Source organism: Tachypleus tridentatus, chromosome 7 (assembly GCF_004210375.1).
Source record: "Tachypleus tridentatus isolate NWPU-2018 chromosome 7, ASM421037v1, whole genome shotgun sequence".
Lineage (NCBI taxonomy): Eukaryota > Metazoa > Arthropoda > Merostomata > Xiphosura > Limulidae > Tachypleus > Tachypleus tridentatus.
This window is the reverse complement of record NC_134831.1, coordinates 119,209,572-119,230,922: the sequence shown is the minus strand read 5'-3', so window position 1 is coordinate 119,230,922 and position 21,351 is coordinate 119,209,572. Positions and strand designations below refer to the sequence as shown.

General features: G+C 33.0%; 1 protein-coding gene across 3 annotated transcripts in view; it reads right to left on the bottom strand.

Moving 5' to 3' along the window:
* Window positions 1-355: 355 nt before the first annotated feature.
* Psa (puromycin-sensitive aminopeptidase) overlaps window positions 356-21,351 on the bottom strand; it is a 49,094-nt gene continuing 28,098 nt past the window's right edge. For all 3 annotated transcript variants that reach the window (XM_076513770.1, XM_076513773.1, XM_076513772.1), the window contains exons 16-21: window positions 21,043-21,185; window positions 19,361-19,417; window positions 18,104-18,211; window positions 5,915-6,067; window positions 1,874-1,921; window positions 356-764 (exon numbers count right to left, since the gene is read on the bottom strand). In XM_076513770.1, coding sequence (XP_076369885.1) covers window positions 630-764; window positions 1,874-1,921; window positions 5,915-6,067; window positions 18,104-18,211; window positions 19,361-19,417; window positions 21,043-21,185 — 644 coding nt within the window. In that variant the 3' untranslated portion in view covers window positions 356-629. The remainder of the gene's footprint in view (window positions 765-1,873; window positions 1,922-5,914; window positions 6,068-18,103; window positions 18,212-19,360; window positions 19,418-21,042; window positions 21,186-21,351) is intronic.

Here is a 21,351-nt window from a genome sequence, read left to right as displayed (position 1 = left end):
TGCATTTTCAAAACTGTTTCAATATAACGTACTCAACACTGAAGGAGCAAAACTTAATATTTAAGTGAGGAGAATGCACTTACACATGAACCCAGTATTCATATTTGAAGATTTTATATTTTACTTTTTTTTCACGCTTGCACAAAAATTGTAACAAAAATATTATTTGCTAAAAGTTTATATTTATTATTTACTGATAAACGTGTCTTAGTTTCTACAGTTTCTCTGGAGACGCATGAAATTATTACCTAATGTAGAGGGTAAAATACATTCTTCTAAGGTTCTTTAAACTGTGTTTGTTCCCCCATAAGAATCATTAATACTCCTTAATAATGAAGGCAGAAAAAATTGCATATTCATATGTAAACAAGACGTTTGTTTTATTTCTCCCAGAGAATTAGCCAAATATTAAAAACAGAAAATTTAACCCATAGTTTAAAGACATGGTGTCAAAACAATGTAAAAAATCATAAATCAATGATAGAAAGGTTTTGACATGATTTTAATAAAAATTTGCTGATCTCATTATATTAAAGCCATCATCAAATAATTAATTTGTTTTGAACTTAAATTTTAATGTTATATAATATTATTTTCAGCCGTTCTCTCCACTGTAACGAGTTTTAACATCAGTGACGACTGGTTAAATAACTCTTAATGGCATCTGCATCTCTTGATAACCACTTCTCATTAAGACGAATTGTTTCCAGCGATTGTTGTATGGTTCTTTCTGTTCCAGGAAATGGATTCTTAGAGAAGAATTCCTGTTAAAGAGAAAAGAATAATCATGTCATGAGATAGAAAAGACACGATGAAATTCACAGATTACGTACTTTATGAATTTCACCATAAACTCTTACTATGCATTACAAGAAATAAACACAAGTTTCCGACACTAATAATTATGCATGTAATAAAATCAAACCGTAAAAAGTAATAATGATTTAACTACTGAAAAAAATTGTTTTAATACAACAACTGGCATTGTAACAAATGTTATTTGTATCTTTTTCATGGCATGAATTCAAACAAAATGATAAATTTAACTAAACAAATGCAGTGAATGTTCAAGTAGTTTATTATGTTGTCCACATATGTAGGTTTTCCCAGGAATCAGCAAGTACAACCATATCCAAATAAATATCTTTAATGATATTGTTAACTATTAACTATAATAGTTTGTCCACGGTGCTAGTGTGACCATTCATGGAACTCAGTAACATTTTTCTTTAATAACATTGTATACTTAACCTGAAATAATAAATTATTGGGATACCACTAAAAGAAAGGAGTAGTTTACTGCCATTAAGGAAAACCAAAAGTATTTGTTCTCTAGTAACAACTAGCACTGTATAATTAACTGAAACATAAGCTGAAATTTAAAGTACGTTTAACATCATGAAAGGGTTAAAGTCTCATGGTGTTATTTGTTCAATGTTTAGCAAGAATCTGCAGGAAAACTCAATGTATTTCATAGAGGACAGGCTAATGCTATAGCTAAAAAATAAAAAAGATTGGGGGGGGGTTTGGATTCATACTGTATCAAAAATCACCAACTATTTTAACATACACAACGTTCTTGTCAAATAAATCTGGTGGGACTTCATCTCACACACCATGTATGTTTCAATGTAAGTCACCATTAATGTCATTAAAACAAATACATGTTTACAACAAGAGATATACAAAGTTTTAGCTTCAGATAGAAACTTTAACTGTCACCACTTACACAGTCCTTAAGCTTTTATCATAAATTTTCTATCAGTCTTCTCCAAACATTTTCCATATTTCTAAATTTCAGATCCCTATACAACGTGCTTAGATTTATTGTAATAGTATTGGTAACTTGTTTGTTTCATAAATTACTACTCACCCCAATTTCCTGAGCTTTCTCTTCTGTTGCAAAGTTTTCTGTAACATACTTAAAAGAGAAAAAGATTTAACTTATACATAACTTAGAGTGAAAAAATGTATACAGTTTCAACTTCTGATCAAAATAGTTGGAGAGAAAACAAAACACAGATACAAAACAAGCTTATAGATGCACTATACCTTCAAATGTTTTTCAGCTTTTCCTGTACAGTATATGGAAAATAATATTAATACAAGAACAGTACCAGGTAGAATAAAATGCTTTGTATTAAATAATAATAAAAACAACTTTCTAGTATCATGTATTTATTCATTGAGCAGGACAAGCCCCAGTGGTTAACAAGTCAGATTGTGGTACAAGGTACAACTTTTCTAGCCTTCAGACCCTGTCAGGCCATCTCTTTCACAAATTACAAATAGTTCTCTCACATTTTATACTATATTATTTATAACCAATGGAGAGCCAAAGTTTTAATATATCAAATGAAACCTTATGTTGTTTTCAGTACAAAGTATCGTCTATTTTGTCTTCACTTTGAAAGTTTCTTTCTTTACAGTCAAATTTACAAGCTGAAGGTTAGAGGTAAAAGGTCTTATGCCACAGTAAAAAGGTAATTTATGATAATTATAGAACACTATTGGTTTTGAGTCATATATTCTTAGGTGCATTATCTAAGCTGCTTATTTAGTATGCATAGAGCAAGTGACAGCTCTCCTCCAATAGGAATACATCACCCTTTCCTAGAGCAACTGGTTCCTTCTTTACTACTTTATGAGAACCTCCCTTTCAAGATTAGGCCTACAGCAGAAGTGGGAAGAAAGAGTAGTAGGTGTAAGTACCCATTAGAAATTTATTTACAGTGTAATACATCTGACACTATACACATCTCCCCTCACACAACAGCTAGAATCCCACACTGAGTAGGTGAAAGGACCAGTATAAGAGAAAACAATAAACCTCTTCAGAAAATGAATTGTGTGTCATCTCTAACTGAAGGGGACTGCACCAATTCTGAAACTCACATGCTCTTTGTCCTCAGTGTAGTACAGCATCATGAAATGGGTGGCACTGAGACCTGGAGCTAGTAAATGAAAGATCTTGGAAAATAATGTATCAGATGTAAATAATCAATGTGACTAGAAACCAATCCATTTTAGTAACAAAACAAAATAATGGCAGGTAATTCAGTTTAAATATCTCTGTTACCATTGCAGAGATAACCAGGGGTGCTCAGAAAATTCCTTTCTCTTTACCCTGCACAAGGTTTAGGTTTCTGTTTATGCTACCTAAGAAGAAAAAAAACAAAAAGCAAGTAACTGTTAGCGAAAGAGAGCCAATGAAAGGCACCAAGCAATGAGTGCAAGTATCATACACAAAATCAATGGCCAATATTGAACTTATGGTACACCAGGATACCAGGGATACATAGATCCTATGTCAGTGTTTGGTGCGGAGGAAACGGGAGAACCCCGGGAAAACCCACTTTCACTAGCTGGCACCAATGAAGCTAGATAGTGCCTATTAAGTTAAGGCAAAGGAAGAAATGAGGGGCTAACAATTTAAGCTGGCTTAACTGCTGATTCTGGTGAACACAATGGGCTTAAATCGTCTGATATCTTCTGTGTCGTAACTCTGCGTGTCCTCTGCTGGTACAGCAGTAACTCTTCAGATTTACAATGCTACAATCAGGGGTTCGATTCCCCTCGGTGGACTCAGCAGATAGTCCAATGTGGCTTTGCTATAAGAAAACACACACTCATAACTCTGTGTGAATTAAATGAGCATAAAGCAAGGCTGTAGGTACGTAAATGATGTCAGTTGTATAAATGAGTTCCAGAATGGGATAGTCGGTAGTGATGGTGATTCAGCATCCTGGTGATCTGTCATCTACCAATTCTGGTAGGAAAAGTCACAACTAACAAAGAAAAAAATGGACACAGGTAGGTAACTTGAAACCCATATGGAAAAAAACAGAAAGCTAATAGCCACTTTTCAGAATAAAGAAGATGGAGGTATTCATCTAGACATTACTAGGTATTTACTTAACTGCAACTCTACAGACTAGGTTCCCTATCCTTTCCTCAGTATTAAAAGAAAAAGGACCTCACACCAGTATACACTGAGTATGGATGGCCAGGACAAGTGAACTATTAGGAATATATACACCAACCTCTCCTATAAGTAAACACAGTGCTACACTGCAAGTAACTGGAATTATAATTAGGAAGGAAGCAAATGGTCTCTGGAGGAGGTGGGAAGTATAATGAACCAAAGGCAGACTTGCAAGGCTGTGTCGAAGCCTCAACTCAACAATAAGAACATGGAATCATACTGTACCCATTATTACGAGAAGGACGTAAAATGCACGTTCAACGACAGTAACAATGGCCTACCAGAGTTCTGAAACTGGTAATGTGAGGCAGACAAAATCTCCCAAGCTCAACTGTAGAAGAAGGAAAACAAGACATTCTGCAATCAGAATTAACAAAACAAAGAAGGCATCTACTGGTCTTAACCACAGGAAGATGGTGCTATTTACCTAAACCTGATACTATACAAGAAGAATCAAGTGTTGGCTGGTCCAGATCTAACAAACAGCGGGACACTTGGGATTAGGCCTGGAATAAGGTAAAATAATGAAAAAATAGCAACAACGTATGTTCATAAGTCATGATATTCGATGTGGTTAATGTGAGTCACACATTTACAAACTGTGTGGCAGAATTAATAGTTAAAAGCAGGTCAAAGGACAACAAAAGTATAAACAGATGTACACTGTTTCAAGATAAACAAGTTTAGTTTCTTGATACAAGTCACTAGAGAAAGTAAAAGGTTAATTTCGATTTATTAGGTTTTTTTATGGTGGTTAAAAGGGTTAAACTGCCTGAATGTGTATAGTATCAGGACAGAAATAATATATAAAATATAAAAGTTTACTAAAAAACATTTAATATTTATTTCGGATGTTTCAGAAATTATGCAAATGAAAGATGGAGAAAGGTACTTTTTAATATCAGAATGAAACTCACTTTGCATTCAAAGCTATTAACACTCTGACTTGATATATTCATGGAAGTTTTTTTATTAAAAATAAATAAAAAATTATTTTTTTGGTACAAAAGACCTGTAACATTTACTTAAAGCTTGCCACATTTTGTTAAGTTACACACAACATACTTAATGTTACAGTATGGAAACTCTGATGACCATCGTGGAGTCATGAGGTCAGTATAGTCCACAGATCCCAGAGCGAGAAGATTAACCATATATATGAAACTAGCCACAGTTTTGTTTAACATAGTCAATAAGTTTCACGCACCTTGTTATCAAAAACACCTATAAAAAATGTAACCTGAAAGGGGTCTAATATGAATCAACAAAATAAGCCACCTTTTACTGTTGGGTCTCACAAACAGGCCCAGCATGACAAGGTGTCAAGGGTGCTTGACTAGTAATCTGAGGGTCGCAGGTTTAAACTCACATCACAAACACACTTGCCCTTTCAACTGTGGGGGTATTGTAATGCTGCAATCCATCCCACTTTACATTGGTAAAAGAGTAGCCCAAGAGTTTGCAGTGAGTGGTGATGACTAGCTGCTTTCCCTCTAGTCTTAAACTGCAGAATTAGGGACAGTTAGAGAACATAAATATTTTGTGTCAGAGAGGGCTCTCTTATAAACCCCTCCCAAAAATGATTAATTTTTGGTGGCATCATATTATTTATGAAACATGTTTAAAATGTAGTTATAGTGCATACAATTTCACCACAGTTTTATACTGGTTGTGACTTACTGATTTGCATATTTAATATTGTGTCTATGTAACATACTTAAACCATCTGAACTGCCATGCAAATTCCACAAAGCAGATTGCCCTTGTGTAGCTTTGCATAAAATTCAAAACCAAACGTCTCACAAACTTCTATAAAAGATGGGTACTTTAATATAACATAATAATGAAATTTCTTCTGTTTATCTCAACTCACTTCACTATAGGTTTTAGTTTAAAAACTTATTCAAAATAAGTTTTTACTTTATCTACCTTAACTAATCGTGATATTAGAAACCCTCCTTCATATCGCCTTTGTAGTTCATCCTTTTTCTCTTTAAAGAACTGCCAGGCAAGTTCGCGGCCAGCTTTTGTCATGGCTGCAGAAATGATCACAAACACTGTATCCTGTGATCTTACTTCATCCTATAGAAAAATGGAATACATTAATAAGGTTATTTATAGAAGACTAAAATACAAATGTAACCAAATTAAGTTTTAAACTAGTCTAGAAAGTGTAAAAAACATTGTAACATGACTCTAATATGTTTTTTTTTAATACTTCAATCTTAAGAGAATCAAGTTTCCGGTAAGACATAGAAATATTTACACATATTCAAAACAAGTTACAAACAACTTGATAGAAATATTTTTTATGTTTTGGCTTTCACCTTGTTTGTAACAAAGTCTTTGGACATCAAAAATTAAACATCTGATTTTAAGTAATATTAAAAATTCATCAAATCAGAATAAAGCAATACACACTGAAGAGTCCTAAAATTACTGTTAAACAAGAAACCATTGCTGATTACCATAATATATGTAAATAACAGTTCTTACAGTGAAATAATAATTATATACAAGTAAGACATTCTATCTGTTAATAGAAGAATATATGGACTGAATGAGAAAAGGTTCCTCAAATTTTCTACCATGAAACTCATCACATTTCTCTAAAACTGTATATTATATTGTATCCTATAAATTACACTACAGAGTAAGACATTCTATCTGTTTATAGAAGGATATTTTGACTGGATCAGGACAGGTTCCTCAAATTTTCTACCACGAAACTCATCACATTTCTCTAAAACTGTATATTATATTGTATCCTATAAATTACACCATGCATGATGATGCATGTTCTGCAATGGAATCTTTGTTAACAAGATTAGTAGTAACATGAATATGTTTGAAACATTCATACATTGGGTGGATGGCTAGATTAACCAATATACATTGCTGAACACTGTGTACATGTAATTTTATGTAAAATGATTTTTGTATGTGCAGCATTTTTCTAAGCCATTGGGCTTAGCAAAGAAATTTTCAGAATTATATGGTTTGTGTTACCAAAAGCTGGATGTGTGGGTATATCCTCTGGGTTTTAAATCAGGTTTATTTATAATGCTGATACTGTAATGAATCACTACTGATCTTTACTGTAGTTAAAGGTTTATTTCTAAAAGTGACAACCTATAAAACTGTTTTTGTATGGAATATTTGTGTTATCATTCATAAAAAATCTCAAGTATAATTTAAAAAAATACTTCAATAAGGTGAACATATGGATAGCCATTAGACACCAGAAGACATGAAGTTCACGTCTCGTATCTTATCTGTAATGTCACAAATTTCTCCAATTGTCTCAAACTGACCAATAATGACTCCCTGTTTAATAGCTAATTAATGGAGTGAGTCGTAATGTAGAATAATGAATTAAACGGATGGTCTATATTTCACACTATTTGGTAGGAACAAATTTGCTGATTTCAGAGGTAACCATGGTACCATGAAAGGGTAGACTTCTGTGCATTATCAGTATGTGAAAGTGCCAGCTTTATGTCAAATTCTTCATTCTAAAAGAACTCCAACACAAGAGGAAGTTCAGGATTACATATACCAAGAATGACATTCATAACTGTACCACTTATCTGGTTTCAAACCAACTTCAAAATTCCATCACCTAAAACCTGATGATTTAAAAAAAAAAAAAGCAAAAATACATGTCAAAACAACAGCTATATTGCTGACAATAGCAAGATCTTTGGTTTGTTTATTGAATGTTAAAGTGAACTTGAAGTAATTGTTATTACATTCAGAGCTGAGAAAATACTCGGTATGATGAATGGGGTATCTTATAGTAAAATAGAGAGGTTACATTTATTACCCTTCATAACTAGACAAACATTATTCTGTGAGAGTGGAGAGATGTATAGAGATAACAGCAGGAGTGAGTAATATAATGTTCTAATTATTACATATTATAGAGATGTATAGAGATAACAGCAGGAGTGAGTAATATAATGTTCTAATTATTACATATTATAGAGATGTATAGAGATAAAAGCAGGAGTGAGTAATATAATGTTCTAATTATTACATATTATAGAGATGTATAGAGATAACAGCAGGAGTGAGTAATATAATGTTCAAATTATTACATATTATAGAGATGTATAGAGATAACAGCAGGAGTGAGTAATATAATGTTCTAATTATTACATATTATAGAGATGTATAGAGATAACAGCAGGAGTGAGTAATATAATGTTCTAATTATTACATATTATAGAGATGTATAGAGATAACAGCAGGAGTGAGTAATATAATGTTCTAATTATTACATATTATAGAGATGTATAGAGATAACAGCAGGAGTGAGTAATATAATGTTCTAATTACTACATATTATAGAGATGTATAGAGATAACAGCAGGAGTGAGTAATATAATGTTCTAATTATTACATATTATAGAGATGTATAGAGATAACAGCAGGAGTGAGTAATATAATGTTCTAATTATTACATATTATAGAGATGTATAGAGATAACAGCAGGAGTGAGTAATATAATGTTCTAATTATTACATATTATAGAGATGTATAGAGATAACAGCAGGAGTGAGTAATATAATGTTCTAATTACTACATATTATAGAGATGTATAGAGATAACAGCAGGAGTGAGTAATATAATGTTCTAATTACTACATATTATAGAGATGTATAGAGATAACAGCAGGAGTGAGTAATATAATGTTCTAATTACTACATATTATAGAGATGTATAGAGATAACAGCAGGAGTGAGTAATATAATGTTCTAATTACTACATATTATAGAGATGTATAGAGATAACAGCAGGAGTGAGTAATATAATGTTCTAATTATTACATTGTCTAACTCTGTATTCTGTTGAGAAATTCATATAATGTTCTAATTATTACATTGTCTAACTCTGTATTCTGTTGAGAAATTCATATAATGTTCTAATTATTACATGGTCTAACTCTGTATTCTGTTGAGAAATTCATATAATGTTCTAATTATTACATCGTCTAACTCTGTATTCTGTTGAGAAATTCATATAATGTTCTAATTATTACATCGTCTAACTCTGTATTCTGTTGAGAAATTCATATAATGTTCTAATTATTACATTGTCTAACTCTGTATTCTGTTGAGAAATTCATATAATGTTCTAATTATTACATTGTCTAACTCTGTATTCTGTTGAGAAATTCATATAATGTTCTAATTATTACATTGTCTAACTCTGTATTCTGTTGAGAAATTCATATAATGTTCTAATTATTACATCGTCTAACTCTGTATTCTGTTGAGAAATTCATATAATGTTCTAATTATTACATCGTCTAACTCTGTATTCTGTTGAGAAATTCATATAATGTTCTAATTATTACATTGTCTAACTCTGTATTCTGTTGAGAAATTCATATAATGTTCTAATTATTACATCGTCTAACTCTGTATTCTGTTGAGAAATTCATATAATGTTCTAATTATTACATCGTCTAACTCTGTATTCTGTTGAGAAATTCATATAATGTTCTAATTATTACATTGTCTAACTCTGTATTCTGTTGAGAAATTCATATAATGTTCTAATTATTACATCGTCTAACTCTGTATTCTGTTGAGAAATTCATATAATGTTCTAATTATTACATCGTCTAACTCTGTATTCTGTTGAGAAATTCATATAATGTTCTAATTATTACATTGTCTAACTCTGTATTCTGTTGAGAAATTCATATAATGTTCTAATTATTACATCGTCTAACTCTGTATTCTGTTGAGAAATTCATATAATGTTCTAATTATTACATCGTCTAACTCTGTATTCTGTTGAGAAATTCATATAATGTTCTAATTATTACATTGTCTAACTCTGTATTCTGTTGAGAAATTCATATAATGTTCTAATTATTACATCGTCTAACTCTGTATTCTGTTGAGAAATTCATATAATGTTCTAATTATTACATCGCCTAACTCTGTATTCTGTTGAGAAATTCATATAATGTTCTAATTATTACATCGTCTAACTCTGTATTCTGTTGAGAAATTCATATAATGTTCTAATTATTACATTGTCTAACTCTGTATTCTGTTGAGAAATTCATATAATGTTCTAATTATTACATTGTCTAACTCTGTATTCTGTTGAGAAATTCATATAATGTTCTAATTATTACATAGTCTAACTCTGTATTCTGTTGAGAAATTAGGTATAATGTTCTAATTATTACATCGTCTAACTCTGTATTCTGTTGAGAAATTCATATAATGTTCTAATTATTACATTGTCTAACTCTGTATTCTGTTGAGAAATTCATATAATGTTCTAGTTATTACATCGTCTAACTCTGTATTCTGTTGAGAAATTCATATAATGTTCTAATTATTACATCGTCTAACTCTGTATTCTGTTGAGAAATTCATATAATGTTCTAATTATTACATCGTCTAACTCTGTATTCTGTTGAGAAATTCATATAATGTTCTAATTATTACATTGTCTAACTCTGTATTCTGTTGAGAAATTCATATAATGTTCTAATTATTACATTGTCTAACTCTGTATTCTGTTGAGAAATTCATATAATGTTCTAATTATTACATTGTCTAACTCTGTATTCTGTTGAGAAATTCATATAATGTTCTAATTATTACATCGTCTAACTCTGTATTCTGTTGAGAAATTCATATAATGTTCTAATTATTACATCGTCTAACTCTGTATTCTGTTGAGAAATTCATATAATGTTCTAATTATTACATTGTCTAACTCTGTATTCTGTTGAGAAATTCATATAATGTTCTAATTATTACATAGTCTAACTCTGTATTCTGTTGAGAAATTCATATAATGTTCTAATTATTACATAGATCTAACTCTGTATTCTGTTGAGAAATTCATATAATGTTCTAATTATTACATTGTCTAACTCTGTATTCTGTTGAGAAATTCATATAATGTTCTAATTATTACATTGTCTAACTCTGTATTCTGTTGAGAAATTCATATAATGTTCTAATTATTACATTGTCTAACTCTGTATTCTGTTGAGAAATTCATATAATGTTCTAATTATTACATCGTCTAACTCTGTATTCTGTTGAGAAATTCATATAATGTTCTAATTATTACATAGTCTAACTCTGTATTCTGTTGAGAAATTCATATAATGTTCTAATTATTACATTGTCTAACTCTGTATTCTGTTGAGAAATTCATATAATGTTCTAGTTATTACATCGTCTAACTCTGTATTCTGTTGAGAAATTCATATAATGTTCTAATTATTACATCGTCTAACTCTGTATTCTGTTGAGAAATTCATATAATGTTCTAATTATTACATTGTCTAACTCTGTATTCTGTTGAGAAATTCATATAATGTTCTAATTATTACATTGTCTAACTCTGTATTCTGTTGAGAAATTCATATAATGTTCTAATTATTACATCGTCTAACTCTGTATTCTGTTGAGAAATTCATATAATGTTCTAATTATTACATTGTCTAACTCTGTATTCTGTTGAGAAATTCATATAATGTTCTAATTATTACATCGTTTAACTCTGTATTCTGTTGAGAAATTCATAAACATTTAAACATAAAAGGATTTTATTAAGAAGGTGAAGTAACTTTTGGAGTTAAAGACACATAAGTTAATATGTGAAAGTAAAGATCTTGGAGGTGTGGTAACTTTATAATCTGTGAGTAAACCTCTCTCATAATACAGAATGTGGTTTAAGCAGGTGTCTCATCAAAATATACTGTATTTTCTTTTAGAAATAAGTGGATATTTACATTACAATAAAACCTTCAATTTATTGTTTATTTTCACACTTACGTGGCAGTTCTTTTTTATTGAACTGATAGCTAGCTAAAGGGTTGAATTTAGCATAACATGTTACACAACAGTAAAAACATATTATTAAAAGGTAACAACTATTTTTGACAAATACTTGTGAGATAATTACAATAAATATGAGAAACAGAAACATTTTATTATCAATCTTCAGAAAAGAAGGTAACATGTCAGACAGAAAAACCTGACACCTTAAGAAGCATCGTATATGGATTTGACAAGTTTCGCACTGACATGAATTAAATAAGATCAGGTAAATGACACTGGTTGGTTGGTTTGGTGTTTTTATGGCACAAAGCAACTAGGCCTATCTGTACCAAACATCCGGTAAAAAGTTAAAATTAAAGTAAAATTAGTAAATTCATAAAAGGAAATTAAGGTAAAACAAAACAAAGTTTAATTTTTAAATTAAAAACATAAACAGCATTAAATCCTGCTTTTATATCTAGTCTACAACGGTAAGAAAAAAACTACAGTAATGCAAGTTGTAAAGGACTTTCTGCAGCATAACTGTAAGTATCATAACTCATCAAGATGACTAACGAGTAATTTCAAAAATCAGCGTTAGTCACCTGAAGTTGGCCTTTCCAGTCCTGGTACCGAGTTATTTGACGTTACAACCATTTTCTAGTTTCAAATCGAACTAGATGTACTTTGATTCTTAAAAGGGAATCACATTAAAAAAAGGTCTAATGTATACATTTTAAAAACTTAACCAGCATTAAAAAAGATTAATGGCCTTTAAAAAAACTAAAAACTTTACCAAGGTGGACAGTGTCACCATCACCAATAACACTGTCTGAGGTTACAGATAAACCTTGGGGCAGAATATGTTTAAAATGGTGCCTTCATTGAAAGTCATAACGATGGCAAGACAGTAAAATGTGGTTTATTGTGACCTGAGTGTTACACAGACAAAACATTGGCACATCAGCCCTAGATGAAAGAAAACGATGAGTTAAAAACTGTGACCAATGCGTAGTCTAGTTAGGACAACTTCCTCTTTCCGATCTGCACAAAAGACAGTCAAAGTCCAACAGAGAGTTTTATTTAGAAAAGATTGTTTTCATATTGCTCACTCCAAGTAGACTGCCAACTTGAATACAGAACCACAATGATAGTGCCAGAGCAAATAGATTTAGCTGCAGAGTTGGAGAGCCCATTTCCACAAATATCAATGTGGACCAGTATCCAGAAAAACTGGACAGAAGTAGATGTTAAAGAGAAATGGGCCAGTCCATTTTGAATATTGGCTAGAACAGGGTAAGAACTAACATGAAACAATTCCAGGGCAAGTAGAGAACTAAGCAAGTCAATATATAGAGTGCAATTTGAGTACTGCTTAGCTTCTATGTGATCCAGGGCAAGAAAAATGGTGTACATTTCAGCAGTGAACACAAAAACTGCAGAGGGGATTCTGCGTGCAACCACCGAACCACAACAAACCATGGCAGAGCCCACACAGTCATCTGATTTCGAACCATCTGTATAAATTGGAATGGGAGGATGATTCGAAAGATGGTCAGCAAATAAAACACAGTATTTCCAATTGGGAGTATCTGCTTTTCTCACATGACTATAAGAAAGGTCACATTTGGGGACTATAATAAGCCATGGTGGAATAGGGTGACCAATGGATCAGCAATGTTATCCAAGGACAGACTCAATTCATCCAACTGCACCTGGATATGAAAGGCCAAAAGAAGCAATGGCAGATCATCCATTATGAAAAGCATAGCTCAATGAAGAAGGAAAACACAACCTCAGGTGGGATGCTGTGGTAAAGATCAAAGTTTTGAAGCATATATTAAAGACAGTTGCAAATGGTGAAGGTGTAAGGAAGGTTCACGTGTACAAACTCTGGACTGAGGTAGTGCTGAAATCCCCCATCCAGAGCCATAGATTAGTGATCCATAGTCTAGTTTCGATTGAATAAGAACATGATATAGAACATCAATCCACTGCACAAGAGGTGAAAAAGAGGACAAGGAGAATGGTTAGTGCCCTTCTACACTTGATTCATAGTTGCTTGATGTGTGGTATAAAGGTCAGCTTATGATCAAACATAAGCCCCAACTACTTTGTCTCAGGGACCAACTTCACCAATACAGAGTTCAGGATCAGGGTGAGTACCTCATTGGCAGCAAATATTCATGCAAACAGTTTTAGAGAAAAAAAAGTTAAAACCGTTTGCTGTGGTCCACTTCAGTAAGCAACTGAGGGCAGTCTGTAGCTGTCGCTCAATATACATGTTCAATGACTGACATGAGATGCAAAAGTCGTCAACATAGAGTCCGTTTGCAACAGTAAGAGGAAATTGTTCAGTGATGGCATTAATCTTGATACTGAAATGTGTGGCACTCAAAACACAGTCCTGAGGGACAACAAATTTTTGAAGAAAAACAGAAAAGTGTTGAACCCACACAAACCTGGAATCATCTGTCCATTAAAAAATTCTTAACAAAAATGAGCAAATAATCCTTTAGCCCACAAAATGGAGGTCTTGCAAAATGCAATGTCTCCATGTTGTATCAAAAGCCTTCTTAATGTCAATTAATATTGATACAAGATGTTGTTGTTAGAGAAAGGCCTCTCTGGATTGATGTTTCAAGCCGAATCAGGTGGTCCCTGGTGGAGTGCTTTCGTCAGAGCCCACACTGAGTAGGCGAGAGGAGGTTGTTTGATTTCAGGAACTAAACAAGAGGAGCATTAACCATCCTCTCTAAAGTCTTACAGAGACAGCTCATCAAAGTATCTGGACAGCAGTTTGAAGGAATCTTGGGATCCTTCCCAGACTGAGAGAAAGGTAGGACAATAGCTTGGTGCCAGGCATCCGGAAAAATGTTCTCCTGCCAGATCCAGTCAAAAACAATCAGAAGAATAGCAAGAGAAGCAGGATGCAAATGGCACAGCATTTCGTAGTGTACATCATAAAGTCTGATTGATGTACTGCCAGACTGAGGAAGGGCCAATTTGAATTTCACCAGTGTAAAGGGTGATTGCAGTCACAGAGATAATCAGCTCAAAAGGAAAGAGGTGATAGCTAAGAAGGTGGAGGATGAAGTATAAGTGCTAGATATCTGGCAAAAGCTTTCATCTTGAATATCTGCGATGATCCAGGTATCAGCTACTTCCTGGCCATCACAGAGCAAGATCAAGAGGGGGATAAAATTATATTGCCCCTGACCTTTTGAAACTTGTTCTATATGACTTTGGAACTTGTGATAGAAGATATGCTGGTTGTGAACTTAATCCAAGATTCCTTCTGGCCTTGATGTCTTACCCATCAAGCATGCACACAAACCTGCTGGAAAGTGATGCAGTTCAAGAGTGGGGGATACCTATGAAAAGTATCCCAGACCCGTTTTTGAACCTTCTGTACCATGTGGCAGGCAGGATTCCATCATGGATGAGAATATCATGAAAAATGTGTTGCAGCTTTAGGAATACAAATTGTATAATACAATCAGTTACTGCTGCCACAGTCACCTGTTGATGGCTTACAAATGATGGCAGAATCAAGTTCTGCGAGAGCAGTGAAAGAGGGTCAGTTTGATTGATCCAACTTCCATTAGGACACATGGGTTGGGTGGCATCTACCACAGCCAGTCTCTCTCAAAATCATAAGAAAATGATCACTGCCTCGTGGATTATTGTCAACCCTCCATGAAAAGTGGGAGAATAGTGAAGTGGAGCAAACTGAGAGATCAATAGCAGTAAAAGACTCACTAGGTGCATGAAAATATGTATAAGAACCACTATTGAAAAAAGGAAGGTTGTGATCTGAGAGCATACATTCTATGGAGCAACCCCTCCCATCAGTATCAGCACTTCCCCAAAGGAGATGATGTCCATTAAAGTTCCCCAGGATTAAAAAGGGAGATGGCAACTGTTCAATGAAAGCATTAAGGGCAGACTGATCATAGGTCTCTCCAGGCAACAGGAAAAGAGAACAAACAATGATGGTATGATCAAAGGAAAGATGGATGGCTATGGCCTCCAAGGATGTGTTGAGTGGCAAAGACAGGGTGGGCATATGCTGATCAACCAACAGTGCCATCTATCCATGCACTCATCCATCACATAACCTGTCATTTCTGTACAAATAAAACTGCCAAAAGGTGACTGTATCGGCAGGTTTCAGAAATGTGTTCCTGTGAAAATGACATACAGGAGGGTAGGAAGCAATCAGTACTTTGATGTCATCCAGAGTAGAACGTAAACTTGACAGTTCCACTGAATCAAGGTAGCCATTTTTATTTATGTGTAGGCAAATTGGGTGGAAAGCCCTTCCGTTTATGACTACATCTTTTTTCTTTATTGTTTTTATTCGAGAGAGGTCTGTCAACCTCCATGGATCCTGTTTTGGGTTGATTGAACAGGTGTTTGTTGTTGGAAGAGGATTCCAGTGACTGAAGACGTGAACAAATGATTGTTTTGCATCTTGGGCTGAGAGATGAAGATGTACCCGAGGAAATGGCCGTACCCAAAACCAAAGGAAGTGGATCTTGGGGTTTGTTGGAATGAGTGTTAGGGACAGAGATGTGTGTGGACATTGATTCATCAATTTTTTTAATCATGGAGGTCAAAAGACTTTTCATATGGTTTGAGAATGATTCTTTTGGAGGCACAGAGATATCTGTCTGCATTCACACTGTAGTAGTAGAATGAAGTGCAACAGCATACGTCCAAGATGAAATGGTGGACAGCAACTTTTGAGCCTCAGGGTGAGTAATGTTTTGAATTGTCTTCAAATACTGCACCTCTTTTTCTTCCACCCATTGATGGAAAGAAGGAAAGTAGGATGAGTGAGAGCCATTGCAGTTGATACAACAAGGGTCTGTTTTACACTGATAGGCATTGTGGTCCTTGTCACCACAACTAGCTTGATATCATGGAACCATGCCTTGATGTCTTTGAGTGACCAAACTGCTGATACTGAAAACATCCAAGAGGGTTTGGAATGTATAGCCATCCCTTGCAATTAAGATAACCTGCCTTGATGATGGCAGGTGGACACAATGATGTAAATTTTAAAAGGAGGGCACTGGTTGGCATCATAATCTCATCTTTGTATGTGGAAATACACCTCACTGCAGAAACTCCTTCGATGGTGAAACCAGGGAGAATCTCCAACTCTGGGATGTTCTTCAAATCCCTCTCAACAATAACTCCTTGTGATGAATTCAGAGCAGCATGAGGTGTAACCTCAATAGGTATATCCCCAATCATCTTTGAATGCAAAAGGAGTTTGCTGTGTTGAGATGTGGATGTTTCCACCAATATCTTACCAGAGCGAAGCTTTTTGACTGCCAGCAAGTCCCTCTAGTCCCAAAAAGTTTGTCTGAAAGAGAATGTAGTACAAGAAAATAAGGTACAGTTGTTAGAGATGTTGAATATTGCTGCTCAGGACCTTTAAGATGTAGTCCTTTACCTATGGACTATTATTTCACTATTTTATTTAAGTTTTTATTTGGAGGACCCATAATTAAAAAAGAATTTTTAGGTGCCCACTGACCACACCTACCATGGAGCCCTGTTAGAGGACACACTACAATGACAAACAAAGACACTGCAGCAACAACAGGGTTTCATGAGCACTATACTCAAACACCAGCATCAGGTATAATATTGATACTTGGTTGACTCTAGCCCAAGTGGATCACCCCAAGGCCACCCATCTACAGGAATTCAAGGCCAAAGTGGTGTGTTAGGGTTGGACCCCTCAACCACCAGGATCCTCTTCTCCCCTTCACGGGTCACCATGCAAGACAAACACATGGGTAGATGTTTAGATCCCAGAGGAGATACTCTGAAAGAACAGAACCTTCTCTGGGAGTCCCCTTACCACATACAGGAATACACACCCAGGGGAAATTACACTGAATACTTGTCACTTCAGTAATTTGTTGAGTGTTGTGTATTGACACCTGTAGAATTAAAGTTAGAGAAAACTATACTATTGTCATTCTCATTTTCTAGAACCATCTATAAAATGATAGTAACAGATTAATTTTTAGATGTCTAATTTAAACAATTACTAAAACAAATAAATTAGTTTTCTACAAAGTACACTTCTCATGGCTTTAAATATTCACTACAAAAACTGAAAAAAATCAAGAGAAGCCAAGTAACATCACAAACATGGCTGGCTGTAGTGACTTGTTAGGAACAGTAAAATAAACTATTATTAAACAAAACTTATAAATGTGAAATATTACACTTTTACTCTCTCTACCAAATAAGAACAGCCTAAACTTATTGAAGAAGAACATACAGAAACAGCAAACTCCAGGACTCTTCTAATACTTGTTTCATCTTGTACAGCCCCGAGGGCTCTTGACAACCGATCCTTCTCTTCATGCAAGTCTGCTTCTCTGTACAGCTATGGAAAATATTAAACACAAATATTTAAAACTGAGTTATATTTGATATAATCAGAGAATTCAAGAGAAGCATTTTACAAAAAAACTTTCAGTTTCACTGGACAATGAGGTGCAGATGTATATATTTGTATTAACTGTGTATTTATTGTATTAAAAATTACTTTTACGTCCGCGTAAAACAGTTTACCATATTTTAATTCTATATATAATAATTTCAGTTTTCGTAATGTAATAATGTGAGAGGGAACAAGTTCTTATTATTTATAACTGACATTGAAGCAACATTAATTACCTGAATAAGGTGTGGTTATATACACATGAAAATTAAAAATTAAATCTTCAAATAAAATATAAAACACACAAAATCTGGCTGAATAAGCAGTGACTTACCACATCTATTAAAATTATCACACTTTAAAACTAGCCTAAGTAACAACATTGTTACTGTTCTGTTAAAATTGTCACATTTTAAAATTAGACTAAGTAACAACATTGTTACTGTTCTGTTAAAATTATCACATTTTAAAACTAGACTAAGTAACATTGTTACTGTTCTGTTAAAATTACAACATTTTAAAACTAGCCTAAGTAACAACATTGTTACTGTTCTGTTAAAATTCACATTTTAAAAACTAATCTATGTAACATTGTTATTCTTCTGTTAGAATTGTCACACTTTAAAACTATCCTAAGTAGCAACATTGTAACTATTCTGTTACAATTATAACATTTTAAAAACCTAACCAATGTAACATTGTTACTGTTCTGCTAGAATTATCACATTTTAAAACTAGCCTAAGTAACAACATTGTTACTGTTCTGTTAAAATTGTCACATTTTAAAACTAGACGAAGTAACAACATTGTTACTGTTCTGTTAAAATTATCACATTTTAAAACTAGACTAAGTAGCAACATTATTATTGTTCTGTTAAAATTATCATAGTTTAAAACTAGCCTGAGTAACAACATTATTGTTTTCAAGCATTACTGAAGAAAATTAAATATTCAAGTTAAAATATAAATTTGTGTTTTCTAGGTATTATCAGATAACATTAATAAAATGAAATTTCCCATTAAAAGAATAAAATCTTTCTTGTATATTCTTAAACTTATTTACAATATTATTGAACTAAATTTAATACTAACTTTCAACATAGTTTCAAATGTTCGGTCATCACCATTTCTTGCTGCTGCTCTGTAAACCTTAAATAGAGAAATGTCTGCTTATTGCAAGCTATACACACCATAATTATCAATTTTTATTAACCCAATTCAACATCATTGCAGTAACTGAAGAGACTGGTACTACCAAGTGTAGTTAATGGGGCTGAAAATTCTTGGCTTTCATACAAAATATATAACTCAAAATTGACTTTATCCCAGACCTTCTAGAAATCTGGCATAAAAGTCAAATAAATATTACACTCCTGAATTGCTTTTGTAAAAAATACCTATACAGTAAAGAATTCTCAGACAAGTACCTAATTTGGAGAAATTTCAAGTATAAATAATTTTCAAGAATGCAGTTTAAAGTTTAGATTTTTGAGGTTAAATCTGTGATGATGAGAAAACCCACTTGGAGAGAAAAATCAGCTGGTATGGGAAGAGAAAGCTCTACGTTGAGGATCAAATAACGTTTTGACCTTCTTTGGTCATTGTCAGGTTCAGAAAGAAAGAAAGAGGTAACTGACCGATAGCTGACCACTTGTTTGAAGGGGGTTGTGTAATTGAGTGTAGGAATGTAGAGGGTGTACTTAGATGTTTGATTATACAGGGTGTTCGGAAAGTCACTGTGGAGTTTTGTAATAATATTTTATTCAGTCTATTTAAAGCTAGCAACTGATAGTGGTGATTAGAAACAAAATAAGAAGGATCAAGGCCTGTATTGATGCCAAGGGGGGGTCACTTTCAACATTGTTTATAATTGTCATTCATATTTACCTCCTGTATTCTATGTTGAAACATGTCTGTTAACAAATATATAAGTGCACAGTGACTTTCCGAACACCCTGTATTTATTAATATAGGTATAAAGGTGTTCCTTTGTATTGGTTTATTTTGAGCTCGAGTTGTTGTACTGACAATGACCAAAGAAGGTCGAAATGTTGTTCGCTCCTCTACATAAAACTTTTGTCAACCCATACCAGCTGTTTTTACATATATATATTTGAGATTAAAACAGTTTTTAAGTTAATGCTATATTCTATGCAAAATTATGGTTTTCAGATCAAATGTATTGAATCATAACTAAGATTACCAACAAGATATGCTTTATAAAGAAGTTCAGCTGTTTGTTCTGATTCCTGCTTAAGATAAAACAATGTATGTACACATATGAAAAAAACCCTAGTTTTGTATAACTCAAGTTAAAAAAAACTATAGTTTTACAGACATAAAAGAATGAAAATTAAAAAAAACCACCAAAACCAGAAAGGAAAAAAATGTGTTCATAAATCTTTAGTTAAAAACAAAATGGCTACCATTTCACAGTACAACCTACATTTTTCTTAATTTATTCATAGAAGTAAAAATAAAAATAATAATAATGTAGATCCTTATTAATTATTCAGTAACTATGTCTTAATTTTTAGGACAATCTCAGTTCTCTTTGTTTTTCTTGCCCATCTTCACAATGAAACTCAGTAAACAAAAACATAGATAGAGGGAGCCCAGAAACTGGTAAATGATGGAATACATATGAATACAAAAACAGAACCTACTGCCTATGAACAATACATCATTTTTTGAATTCTAATATAAACCAAATTAAAATTATTCAAAACTGTTTCACTTTTCTCACATGTTTATTAAATGTTATAATTGCTTACAGCATTTCTTAAATCTGCAGGTAAAATACTGGTTCCATTAGCATGGGCTTCAAATCTCTTCTTAGCTTCATTCACAACTGATTCTTCATCAAAAGCAGCAAGTCGTCCAATTACTAAGCTACGTAACAAAGTGTCCAAGTGATCTAATTGCATCAAACAAAATGTTGAAATTTTATTAAATTAATATGAATTGACAAGTAAAACAGTTGTTGAAAATTGTATGACACATGCCCAAACATTTAACACACTTTAAAATAATACACTGAAAAACTTAAAACTAAATAAATAAAAAAATGTCTTCATTTGAAA